Source organism: Gossypium hirsutum, chromosome D07 (genome assembly GCF_007990345.1).
Source record: "Gossypium hirsutum isolate 1008001.06 chromosome D07, Gossypium_hirsutum_v2.1, whole genome shotgun sequence".
Lineage (NCBI taxonomy): Eukaryota > Viridiplantae > Streptophyta > Magnoliopsida > Malvales > Malvaceae > Gossypium > Gossypium hirsutum.
In genome coordinates, this window is record NC_053443.1 from 30,389,536 (window position 1) to 30,402,159 (window position 12,624).

The 12,624-nt window shown below is 34.2% G+C and overlaps 1 protein-coding gene across 2 annotated transcripts in view; it reads right to left on the reverse strand.

The window, feature by feature from the left end:
* Positions 1-232: 232 nt before the first annotated feature.
* The window catches only part of LOC107954925 (sterol 3-beta-glucosyltransferase UGT80A2), a 38,583-nt gene continuing 26,191 nt past the window's right edge, over positions 233-12,624 (reverse strand). For both annotated transcript variants that reach the window (XM_041096502.1, XM_041096503.1), the window contains 9 exons: positions 3,826-3,889; positions 3,595-3,652; positions 3,334-3,511; positions 2,970-3,100; positions 2,324-2,426; positions 2,161-2,237; positions 1,227-1,274; positions 923-1,072; positions 233-721 (listed from right to left, as the gene is read on the reverse strand). In XM_041096502.1, the coding sequence (XP_040952436.1) occupies positions 554-721; positions 923-1,072; positions 1,227-1,274; positions 2,161-2,237; positions 2,324-2,426; positions 2,970-3,100; positions 3,334-3,511; positions 3,595-3,652; positions 3,826-3,889 (977 nt within the window). In that variant the 3' untranslated portion in view covers positions 233-553. The remainder of the gene's footprint in view (positions 722-922; positions 1,073-1,226; positions 1,275-2,160; positions 2,238-2,323; positions 2,427-2,969; positions 3,101-3,333; positions 3,512-3,594; positions 3,653-3,825; positions 3,890-12,624) is intronic.

Below are 12,624 nucleotides of genomic sequence, written 5' to 3' on the forward strand. Positions count from 1 at the left end.
GTTGAAAAAGAAACGGAAAAGAAAAGATAATATTATCTTGATTGTCTTAACTTAATTAACATAAGTGTTATTACTAATATAGGTATATATAAATTTGAATACGTTAAAATGCATTATAATCTTAATCTTATTTATGAGTTGAAAAGGTACTTTAGATAGTTTTAAATATTAAGTCAACTTATAAGGGACTGTACTTTTATAAATAATTACCTCATAACAAATTCGAAAAAAATATCACAATTTTGAGTAATACTCATTTATTTCAAGCATACAAAACAGGAATGGCGTCATGTTTTTAAAAGACGAATGGAAGACTCAAACCTACATAGATCGTAGCTCAAAGACTAAAAACAATGGGCCTTCAACCTTGGAGACGAATGAAATTTTGTTTTTCACACTAAAACGTGTCTCGACTGTTAAAACAATTGCAGCTGGGATGGGGATATGAAAAGAGGGACGGATTCATGAACGTTGGGTTTCAGATTAGGAAGTAAAACACCATGGACACTGCATGGCACGCACAACGAGGAAGACACAAGCATACATACAAGATTCATGAACATCTGAAACATCTACTGATGGAGAATAGACTGGATTGCACCAGTGATGGCTCGCGCTCCGGCTTCTTGTGATGAAGATGCTTAAGAAATGCTTTTACTGCTCCAGTCACCCCATCCTCATTCTCCATTGCCTTGGCAAGTTCATTGGCCCTCTCCTTCACCTGACACATTTCATTGCGAAAGTTTTCAATATCCTCAATAAATCATCACACTACAAGTTTGGCCAACTTCCATATATATATTCCTTAAGATCATCATAAAGGAACAAGATGATAAATCCACATCTCAGCAAGCCTGTTAACCATAAAATGCCAAAGCGAATATAAACTGAACTAAGTCTGGCATCTCAAATTCATAATTACCTTTGGATCTAGCATGAATTTTATTGCACCAACCAACTTGGGAAGTGAGAATTCGTCAACTGGGATGGGTGGAGGTCCCACTCCTCTGGCATGCACCCGCTCTCCCCAGAAAGGTTGATCACCAAAGAACGGTACAATGGTAGTCGGGCACTAAAATTTAGGACAAAATGTGTGGAACAGAAGGCAGATGGACATGAAATGAAACCAAAGGCACCAAATTTTTTGCAGGCAAAACAATGTAAGCACTTAGTCACAGAACTACAAGCACGTAAATAACCACAAGGATCAAAATATTTGTCCTTACCGCAGCTTTAAGACCAGCAGCAGTTGTTCCAGCACCTCCATGATGAACCTGAAAGCAAGTCAAACAAATATTTGTTAGGCCATGAACATTCAAGAGAAACTATTCTGAGGAGGACAGGAAAGATGAAAATTCGAAAGTTAATTGGCATGATTAAGAACTTGCACATCCTTGTATCTCACAAGCATGTTATATTGCCAGATACATGCCTATTCTGCAACTTAGTTTATTATATTGTGTTAATAGCATACTTTGCTTCTCCTTTAATCATTTTCCCAACTTCACCTAGCCATATATGCCAAACTTCTTTGGCATACCATCACAGAATCGAGCAATCACATACCTTAGACATGCATATTTTGATTTCCGAGATGTCATGTTTCACCTTTTTCTTTTTTCCACCTTTTTTAAACAAAGACCACATAACAGATCATGATGTCCAAATGTTAAGAATTGACAACACATTTTTGCATCTGTTTCTTCCAACAATAAAAAAAGTTGGATCATCTAAAGTCCATAATTGCTTAAGATAAAGCATAGGGAACTCCTTGCCAATAGAGTAACCATCCCATCAAAGAATGACACCATAAAAGATGAGTGTTCTTCCAAAAGTAATGACAACCAATGTCATTCCAAGCAGAGCCAAAGAGATAATTAAGTCAAACTATTTAGTAAAATTTCCCCCTCTTTTCTTCTAGACTAGAAGGAGGGGAAAGGGATTTGCAAATCTGAAACCTTAAATGTGGAACTTGTAAGACCTAGATAAGCTGTGTCCAAGTTATTGACCCAGCAGTCCAAGCCCATCCCAGTGAAAAGAGGTCAGGCCAGGAGTTATAACCCATACATTGTAGACCTGCGGTTTATGTATAAAGAAGCTACAAAGATATAACAGGAAAGAATCCTTAGACACATGCTACCCTGTAATTTATCGACTCACCACAGCCTTGCATCGCAAGAATAGCCAATCATGAGGGACATTGTCCAACAAGTACACAAAGTCCTTGGGTTCTGCCACTAAAATAAATGAAAAACAACTAAGAAAATATGTTAGGTTGACAAGAAACATTTAAAGATCCAAAAGTAGAAGAAAAGGAACTTACAATTCCCAAGGCCACCCCAGCCTTTATTAATGATACCTCTCTGTCCTGTTTGCTCCAATGCATCCACGATTATTTGGGTCATTCTTTCAGGTTCTTGAACAGGCTGAAATGATAGAAGAGCTAGTTCAAAAGGACATATATTTTCATGAAAATAAAAAGCAGCTATATCATGACAAGTGAGAACAATATCTCATAGCAACTTAACTTTTCATTCACACACTATATTAAGGTTCAAACCAGTCTACTTTCCTGGTCAATGTAATGAATCTCTGCCCTAATGAGAAAGATAAAAAAAGTGCATTATTATTGCATTCATTAGGCTTGGCTTTATATTAGCAACACAAATACAAAATTTGCATGAAAAGAAGTCATTAGTAAATCCTATGCTTAACAGAATGGGAACAGTTATATTCTCTCAGAACATCGACAGAACAGGAAAACCAGCATTTGACTCGAACCATTGTTGCTATACTGCTAAAATAATTTGAGAATGCAAAGAAAAAAGTTAAAATTCTCACATAAATACTGCTAGAGATATCTGATACTTAGAGAGGATTAACAAGCAATGACGACTTGACATAAGAAAATAAACTAAGAAGCAAAAGAAAGATATAGTAATAATGATGAGAAAAGAAAACAAACTCACAAGGCTACCAAATCCAATATAAATAGGCTCAGGACCAGCTTCAAGCCACTTTACAAGTGATTCTGGGGGTTCATAATTTGTTGCAAGATCAAGAAAGCAAAATCCTACCACGTCAATCTTAGGTCCCCAATCTGAGGGAGAAAAATATTTGTTATCCTTCCATTTGAGAAATCCTTGCCATGTTAAGTCATTATACATTTTATTATTTTATTTAAAGAAATATTCTCATGCTTTATTACAAAGCTAGCGAGAATATGAACTGAAACTACAACATCTACATATTCATAACTCCAAGTGTAAATGAAAGCCCACAGTTATATCTTTTTAAGTTCTAGACTCTGCAACTAGATTCTAAGCCATCCACCTTTTGGTTTAGGAACAAGGTGTGGACTCCAAATATATCCATGTGGCACATCGGAATCAGAGCCTTGGGAACCACTCAAATACGTGACTGGTCGTAGCTTCAGCTTTTTCTTTCTAACATCATTGATCATGTCCCGTATCCCAAGCCAAATCATTGAGTCAACAATCTGATATGAAAGCTGCAGCAAACAAAAACAAACAAGATGAAAAAGTATAAGAAAAATACATAAAAAGATATATGAATAAACTTCACAGAGCTCACTCGATATCCAGCGGGTTGCTTCACACGGGACAAAGGATGCGGAAATTCACTAGTTGGCCTGGAGGAAACAATAATGGATTGTGCAAAGCAGTCTGAGAGTGCCCATTAAACCATGTAATAGAACAACAGACATGCAAAACAAGAAATGACGAGCTTGTAAACTGCTAGATTTTGAGATGTTAAAGCAACATCCAACTCAGCTATAGATAACACTACGCAAACAAGACTTACGTCCATGGCATAGTGAAAAATATATGAACTGGTACTTTTAGTGCTTCTGCCACATGGGTATGCCCTAAAGATAATTGCCAAAGTTTCTATCAGAATATTGAACCAGTAAATACAAACATGAATAAAATACCTCTATTTTGAAAACAATAAAATTATAGTTGATAGTAAGAGAAATTACAAGACACTTTCCCATCAAACTAGTCTCTCAAATGCAAATAAATAAATAAATAAACAAATTCAGCATTAAAGTTCAAACCACCATTTATCTTGCTAAAGCAATAAATATAAAAGGAGAAGCAACCCCCCACCCTTGTACGTTTTTGAGCCGGTAGAGGACTACAGTGACATTCGTCACCATGTCAAGGCCACTTTTCTTATACTGGATTTGGATACAAATCATCATCCCTTTATGAATAAATTTATAGAGATGAAATTCAAATCAAAACTTTTTGATATAAAACCTAGCAAATGCTACAAATTATCCAAATCATTCAACAAGGCCCAAGATTGACTCTTATCTCATAATTACTCATTCCAACAAACATGGAAGAGAGGAAGTAAAAAGTATTAACATATACATGCAAAGTTAAGTCACCAGCAAGATCACTGGACAAAGATTCTAATAGGAACTTCTGTACATTCTAGCCTTTTAGAGTTTGAAATAGAGTAAGGATAACTGCTCTGTAAGCACTACCACATAGAGTAAGGATAACTGCTATGTAAGCACTACCAGTAATTCATGAAACACCATAGCTATGATTTAGCCCTTTGCAGCATATTTTTTACCTGAACAGCATTGTTGTTATTATGGATGCTAGGGGATTCGCAAATGTCATAAATCAGATCCCAATAAATCACGAAATTGTGTTTCTGATTTTAAGGTAGAAGATCAAGGACATTTTGGTAATTAACTAACTAGTGGTTCTTGTTTCCAGATTTTTTCTTCTTCTCTGTACTATAAATAAATAAGGCTGTGTAGCTTAGGCAATTAATAAAGAAATAAAATACGGATAACATTCTCAGCCTTTTTTTCACAATTACATCATGGTATCAAAGCTTTTTTTTTTTTTCTAAAGCCAAATCCCTCTTTTTTTTTTCCGTAAATTCCTCTTATCTAGTAAGTTCTCATGGCAACCGAAAGGAGAAGCTCGGCCACTTATTCCAAAGTCACATCCAGCCAAGATCCTGTCAACAAAACACCAATAGAGGATCCAAAAGGAACTTAGAGCTTATCACCCGCCACAAACCTAGAGCCAATCAGTGGTGATGTTTACTTGCAGCATAGGAACGGACGATTTTATCACCAAAGCAGCTATTCTCCTCATAGGTTTGATCCCTGATTTATGGCGTGGAAGACTTTAAATGATAGGGTAAACTATAAAAATAGTCACCTAACTATTAGCATGTTTCTATTTTGGTTTAAACATTTTTATTTTAATCACTAAAGCTTTAAATTTTGATCACTCCATTAAATCACTAACGGTGTTCTCCTTTTATTGGGATAATAACAAATTTAACCCTTCAATGTTTATAGATTCTACCAATTTAGTTCCAATTCTAAAAAATTCAATAAATTTAGCCCTCAACTTTACACATTTTATCAATTTAGTCTTACTTCTTAAAATTTTAAAATTAAAAATTAAAAAACTTTAAAAATAAAAAATCATTTTTCGAGAAACATACATAAGTTTTTATAAAAATACATACAAAATTATCAATAAATGAATATTGATTTTTCTTTTCTTTTTCTAACATGAAATTTATTTATTAAAATAATAATTTTATAAGTAAAATATTTTTTTTTAAACCCACAAACAAGACTTACACTAGATTCAAACTTTTTCCTTTTTATTTTAGTTTATTTTGTAAATAATAAATTGTACTATACACCTGGCCTTATTCCTTAGTCCTCATCAAATTTGCCGAGCACTAGACCTGCCTTTGCCCACAACCACGAGGGCCAATAATCTTTACTTTGAAACTTCTCGATTTCACATCATCTTTGTGCCATGAACTAGGAATAGGTTGTGGAGCTACCAGCGTAGCCTTCCACCTACTAGGTCTCCAAGACCTCATCCTCACCTATATATCCTTAATCATGCCCATCCTCAAATACAACCTCAAAAACAACAAACTCGTTCCAAACAACAACTTAAAGACATTGATTCTCACCCTTTTAGACCTCAGGCTGAAGTTTTAGACCTAACCTGAACATGGTAGTCATTAATATTGAAAAAAGAGAAAAGTTGAATCCGCATAAGTCTTCTTCATGGTTTTTCCCTCTGAAATTGTTTTATTTATAAGTTTATCATTTTATTTATAAAATTATTACTTTAATAAATAAATTTCATATAAGGAAATGATATAAATAGTTTATATGTAATTTTATAAAATCTTATGCATTTTTATCGAAAAATGAACTTTCAAATAATTTTTTTTATTTTTGAAGTTTTTTTTAAACCTTTAATAATCAAAACTAAATTGACAGAATAAGTAAAATTGAGGACTAGATTTGTTGAATTTTTTAGACTTAGAGCTAATTTAATAGAATCTGTAAACATTACAGAGCTAAATTTGGTATTATACAAATAAGAAAAGGTCACCATTGGTGATTTAATGGAGAGATCAAAATATTAAATTTCGATAACATTAGTGACTAAAAAAATAATTTTTAAACTTAAATGATCAAAATAAAAACACGCTAATAGTTAGTGACTATTTTTGAAGCTTAGTGATACGAGTCACAAAAGCCCAAATTCTTGAAGGCGAGGCCCAATAAGCAAATTCCCAGCCCAATCAAGAAATCCATCCATACTTAGTTGAAAATCAGGCCAAATTGTCAAAGTGGCCCAAGTTGTAAAGTTTTATTTTTATTTTTATTTATTTATTTATTTATTTACTTAGTTTAAATTTTTATGTCAATATTCAGTCCAAGAGTCCCAGATAAAATGACATTTGACCGAATTTCCATATTAAAATAATTAGGAGTTTTTTTTATTTTAGTTTTCTAATTAGATTAGGACTAGTTATAAGGCCTATTTAAAGGCATGGCTATCCACCTTGTTAAACACTTATCATTATTATTAAAATTTCAGATTTGTTAAGAGCAGAATTTTCTTTGACTTCTTCAAGGATTTTCTCTTGAGTTTTCTTTAGAAGTTGTTTTAACAATCTTTTTGATTGTGGGAGCCATCTTCAACCTTCTTCTTGCCATTGATATTCTTTGGAGGGGAGATTAGAGCCGTTTGAAGGGAGTTGTGAGATCTTTCGAGATTTCAAGGCTTCTTTGGACTTATCTTTTAATTTCTTACTGTCAATTCTTTTTTTATTTCTACTTGTGCTGAATCATTATCTAATCTATTTTCTGTTCTTATTGTGTTTTCAGCCTTTTTCTATCTTAAGGAATCAGCCCAAAAATCCCCAATTTCTAGGGTTTTTCCATACTCTTTTTGGGTGAAATTAGATTGTCGAAATTTGGGAAAAACTATCTTGGTGTTCAATTGGGCAGAATCACAATCTCCTTGAGGGTTTCAAGAACCCTAACACTTATTTCTATTCTCAATTTGATTCTTTGCTGATTTGGGAATTTTATTTCAGATCTGGAAATTCAAAGTTTTAATCTTTTAATTTTTCTGTTTCGTTTCAGATCTAATTGTTTAGGGTTTTCGTAGGAGTTTCTCGTGACTTGGCAACTCGATCTTGGTCCGCGCGCATTCCTCTATCATTTGGTATCAGATTTTGGGCGTTTTGGGTGTTCTTGGTTGATTTCTAAACTGATCTCTATTTTTTAAAGCATAAACAGCAGTTTTACCCAGAAAAATTGTTCAAAAAAAAAATTCATTTGAGTGGGTAAACGTTGTCCTATTGATCTGAAATTTTACATACATGTTTTTGGCACTGTGCTTGAATATAAAAAAATTATTCCCGCAAAAAAATCAGCCAAAAAAGTCAAAAAAATCAAAAAATACGAAATTCAATAAAAATTTAAAAACAGATTCAGCGGGTTGAATTTGGTGCCCAAAATTTCCAGATCGAAAATTCAATATATAAGGACACTCCAGATTTAATTTCGTGATTTTTGGAGATCGGGAACACCTTGAACGAAGTTGTCAAGTTACTCCGCAGTTTTTCGGGTTTTCTGTTTTCAGCAATTTTTATTGATTCTTAGCTGTAGGTTTTCATTTGTTTGCTTTTTATTCTCCTTTTACAATATCTAACACCTTCTTGTTTCTTGTGTTAGTAGGATTTAAACGTGTGCACAATCCTTCCTCGGTGCAACACGAATCACTTGGTGTCTCGTCAGTTTTTGGCATCCTATTACAAATTAGGATTCTTTGGTAGTTTGGTTCACACTCTCTAATTGGTTGATATAAACTCTGATAAAGAACTCACAAGATTGAATTCGACCTCATTGAGAATTTGATTTTTCTTTTTGAGTGATTAATGGTGAGGTTTGCTAACTTTTATTTTTGAGTGTTGAGTGTTTATTTTTTACAGTTTTGAAGATGTCTAAAGGTGATAATAATGATGCACTTATGAAAGTCCAACAACAGTTAGACGGACATACTGCTGCAATCACACAAATAAATGCTACACTTCAAGCATTGAATACTACTTTGAACGAGGTACGAGTGAATCAAAAACATCAATATCGAGATCCAATTAAGGAAGATAGGGATAACCAGCCCCATAGGTGCAGCCCTCAACGTGTCCCTAGAATGGATGATGATTTTCATGATCGTGGACAATCATCTTTGGCAAAACCAAAGAGCGAGCAGCAACGAGAACATCTCTTTCATACTCGCTGCCATGTACAAGGTAAGCTTTGTAGAGTTATTATTGATGATGAAAGTTGCTCAAACATAGCCAGCACGACGATGGTGGAAAAGCTTTGCTTAACCACTACCAAGCATCCACAACCTTATCAACTACAAGGGCTTAGCAACGAAGGCCAATTTAGGGTCACTCAACAAGTGCGCATCGCCTTTTCTATCGGTAAGTATCAAGACGAAGTTGTGTGCGACGTAATGCCTATTCAAGCCTGCCATTTGTTGCTAGGAGAACCATGGCAACTGGATCGAAAAGTCACTCACGATGGTCGTACCAATAGGTATTCTTTCAAGCATCAAGGAAAGAAACTCACCTTAGTGCCGCTCACTCCGGAACAAGTCCATGAGGACCAAATCAAACTGAAAAATTCTGTTAAAACAAGTGAGGAAAAAGAAAAAGAGAATGAAAGAGCAAAAAGAGATTGAGAGTGAAAAAGAAATTGAAGAAAGAAGAGAAAATGAATTAGAAAAAGAAACAAAAGAAAAAGACGTGGAAAGGGTAGTGAGGAATGTTTCCACTAACCAAGATATGAATTTTTCTTGTGTTGCTACTTTTCAGGTTCCCGAAAGATCGAAAGATAACTTTCAACTTCAATACCTCTCAAATGAAAGACGCTTTCATACGATCAACTTAGGCAAAGATGAAATCACACTACATGATCCCGAAGGTAAGCGAGGTAAGGAAATTTTAGAAACCGAGTCCAGTGCAGATTTGAAAATTATTGATAAAACTTTTGGTGACTTAGTTCTTAAAAGATCCCCTCATTTGGATCCGATTAATTGTTACTCTTCGATTGTGGTTGATAAAGTCATTACGAAAAGAAGCGTGATTTGTTATTCTCTTGATTTACCTTGTGTAAAATCCTTGAATTTGTCCAAATCTGTTTTGGAGAATAAAGTAACGAAATTTTCCAAATTTGTTTTCAATTTATATTCGTGCATTAAACAGTTTATGTGGTTGTACATGAAGTTTGAGTTCCATTTGACAAAGGTTAACTCAACAACGGAGATTCGACTACACTATGCCCCCGATGAGCGAAGGTTTGTTTTAAATGAAAAAGGTAAAATCGACCCTTATTCTTCTGCTTATCGAGGTAAGATGCTTGAAACCTTTGAAACACTTTTGTACTCCTCGGATAGTGATAAAGATCGTGTTGATGAACACTTAGATCGAAACGTGTTTGACTGTCCTATTTTATTTATTGATGATCTATCTGTTTTGATGGTTGATAAAAAGATTCTTGTTTTTGATAATGCATGTGTGAGTGAATCTATAGACCGTCGATTAATGCATGGTATGATTATGCAACTCTGTGAACCATGTGAATCTTTTCAAATACCTACTTGTGACGATTATGTTTACCATTTGATTTATTACTCGCAATTTATTCATGGTTTGTGGGAACAATGTGAGACGACTGAATACCTTAAAACATGTCCATCTTTGTTTCAAATATTTGACGAGGCAGTGGTGAGTAAATTAGATTGTTTGCATGGTAATCTGAATCTGTCCATTCACATGCGTTATACCTGTTCTATTATGCTTATGATTGGACTACAAGCTTATTTCCGTTACTATTTACTATCTCATGGCTATTTTTCTCAGTGGACTCAATTGCCATTAGTCCCGTTCGATAGAGGAAAGTCGAGTTCATTTGATTTTTCAGATTCGAGGACGAATCTTTTTGAGGAAGGGGGGAATGATACGAGTCACAAAAGCCCAAATTCTTGAAGGCGAGGCCCAATAAGCAAATTCTCAGCCCAATCAAGAAATCCATCCATACTTAGTTGAAAATCAGGCCAAATTGTCAAAGTGGCCCAAGTTGTAAAGTTTTATTTTTATTTTTATTTATTTATTTATTTACTTAGTTTAAATTTTTATGTTAATATTCAGTCCAAGAGTCCCAGATAAAATGACCTTTGACCGAATTTCCATATTAAAATAATTAGGAGTTTTTTTTATTTTAGTTTTCTAATTAGATTAGGACTAGTTATAAGGCCTATTTAAAGGCATGGCTATCCACCTTGTTAAACACTTATCATTATTATTAAAATTTCAGATTTGTTGAGAGCAGAATTTTCTTTGACTTCTTCAAGGATTTTCTCTTGAGTTTTCTTTAGAAGTTGTTTTAACAATCTTTTTTATTGTGGGAGCCATCTTCAACCTTCTTCTTGCCATTGATATTCTTTGGAGGGGAGATTAGAGCCGTTTGAAAGGAGTTGTGAGATCTTTCGAGATTTCAAGGCTTCTTAGGACTTATCTTTTAATTTCTTACTGTCAATTCTTTTTTTATTTCTACTTGTGCTGAATCATTATCTAATCTATTTTCTGTTCTTATTGTGTTTTCAGCCTTTTTCTATCTTAAGGAATCAGCCCAAAAATCCCCAATTTCTAGGGTTTTTCCATACTCTTTTGGGTGAAATTAGATTGTCGAAATTTGGGAAAAACTATCTTGGTGTTCAATTGGGCAGAATCACAATCTCCTTGAGGGTTTCAAGAACCCTAACACTTATTTCTATTCTCAATTTGATTCTTTGCTGATTTGGGGATTTTATTTCAGATCTGGAAATTCAAAGTTCTAATCTTTTAATTTTTCTGTTTCGTTTCAGATCTAATTGTTTAGGGTTTTCGTAGGAGTTTCTCGTGACTTGACAACTCGATCTTGGTCCGCGCGCAACCCCGTATCACTTAGTCTAAATAATACAATGATGTCAAGGTTGATTAATTCCATGAACAATGAAATTGGTGAAAATTTCTTCTTATGAAACTGCCAAAGACATTAGGGATGTAGTTAAAGTAATTAGTCCCAATAATGAAAATAAGTCAGTTTTGTTTGAAGTCTTAAAATCTCCTACACGACTTCAAACAAGGAGAAATGTCAATGACCGAATACTTCAATACTATAAATACTAGTAACAAATTCATATTTATGAGGAAATTGAATGGAGTTACCTGGATGGTGAATTATAATGCAAGAAGATTGTGGGAAGAAAATAGATTTATATGTGCCTAGTTGGGCTCAACAAGAACTTAGATGATGTTTAAGGGAGGATCATGGGACAGAAACTACTACCAAGTATTCATGAAGTATTTTCAGAAGTTCACGGAGAAGAGAGCAAGGTGAAAGTCATGATGGGAGAACACATCTAACAAATTGGCAAAAGCCTCTGCCTTAGCATCCCATGATACTCAGCCTATCACTATGGTGTCATCATTGCAAACAAACAAGCCATAAGACAATTGTTGAAAAAATCATAGGAAATATGTGGGTTAGAAGCCATCATGCCACAATAATAACAAAGATAATAGAGGTACCCATAGGGAACTCTCCAACAGTTGAGTCCTTGGCATTCAGCAAAGAACAGATGGAATACTCCAAAAGTACATCAATTAGGCTCAATTTTCAACCCCTGCTCCTTCCTTTGCATCTAGAATCACATCGTTGGCTCATAATAGTAATGATTTGTATGACTTCAATTCCAGAAAGGGAAGTTAAGGGATTAGATTGTTGATTTGGGAACAATTGACTATATAACAAGTGATAAGACCTAATTTAAATCTTAAACCCATGTTATGAGAATCTAACAATAAGGATAACATATTGATCTCTCACAATGTAGTTATAACAGGTTTTGTTAATTTTAGGTCCTAACCACAATTTGGTCCTTTTTGTTCCAAATCTAGATTGTATATTTTGTCCATAAGCAATTTAGAAGAAAAAGAAATTGTTACTCTTCTTTTCTCAAAACTTGTGTGAGATTCAAGATTTGAACTCGGGAAGGACAATTGGCAATGTTGAATTGTGCTTCAATCTATATCTTCTCAAAGACTTGATAGAAGAAGGATAAAGCCAACCATGCCCAAGTGTCTTATGGGTCAATCCCTCATATAATATCTTGTTATGAGATGGAGATATAGACTAGGACATCCAAATTTTGTGTATTTTGAGAAGATATTTCCTTCTTTATG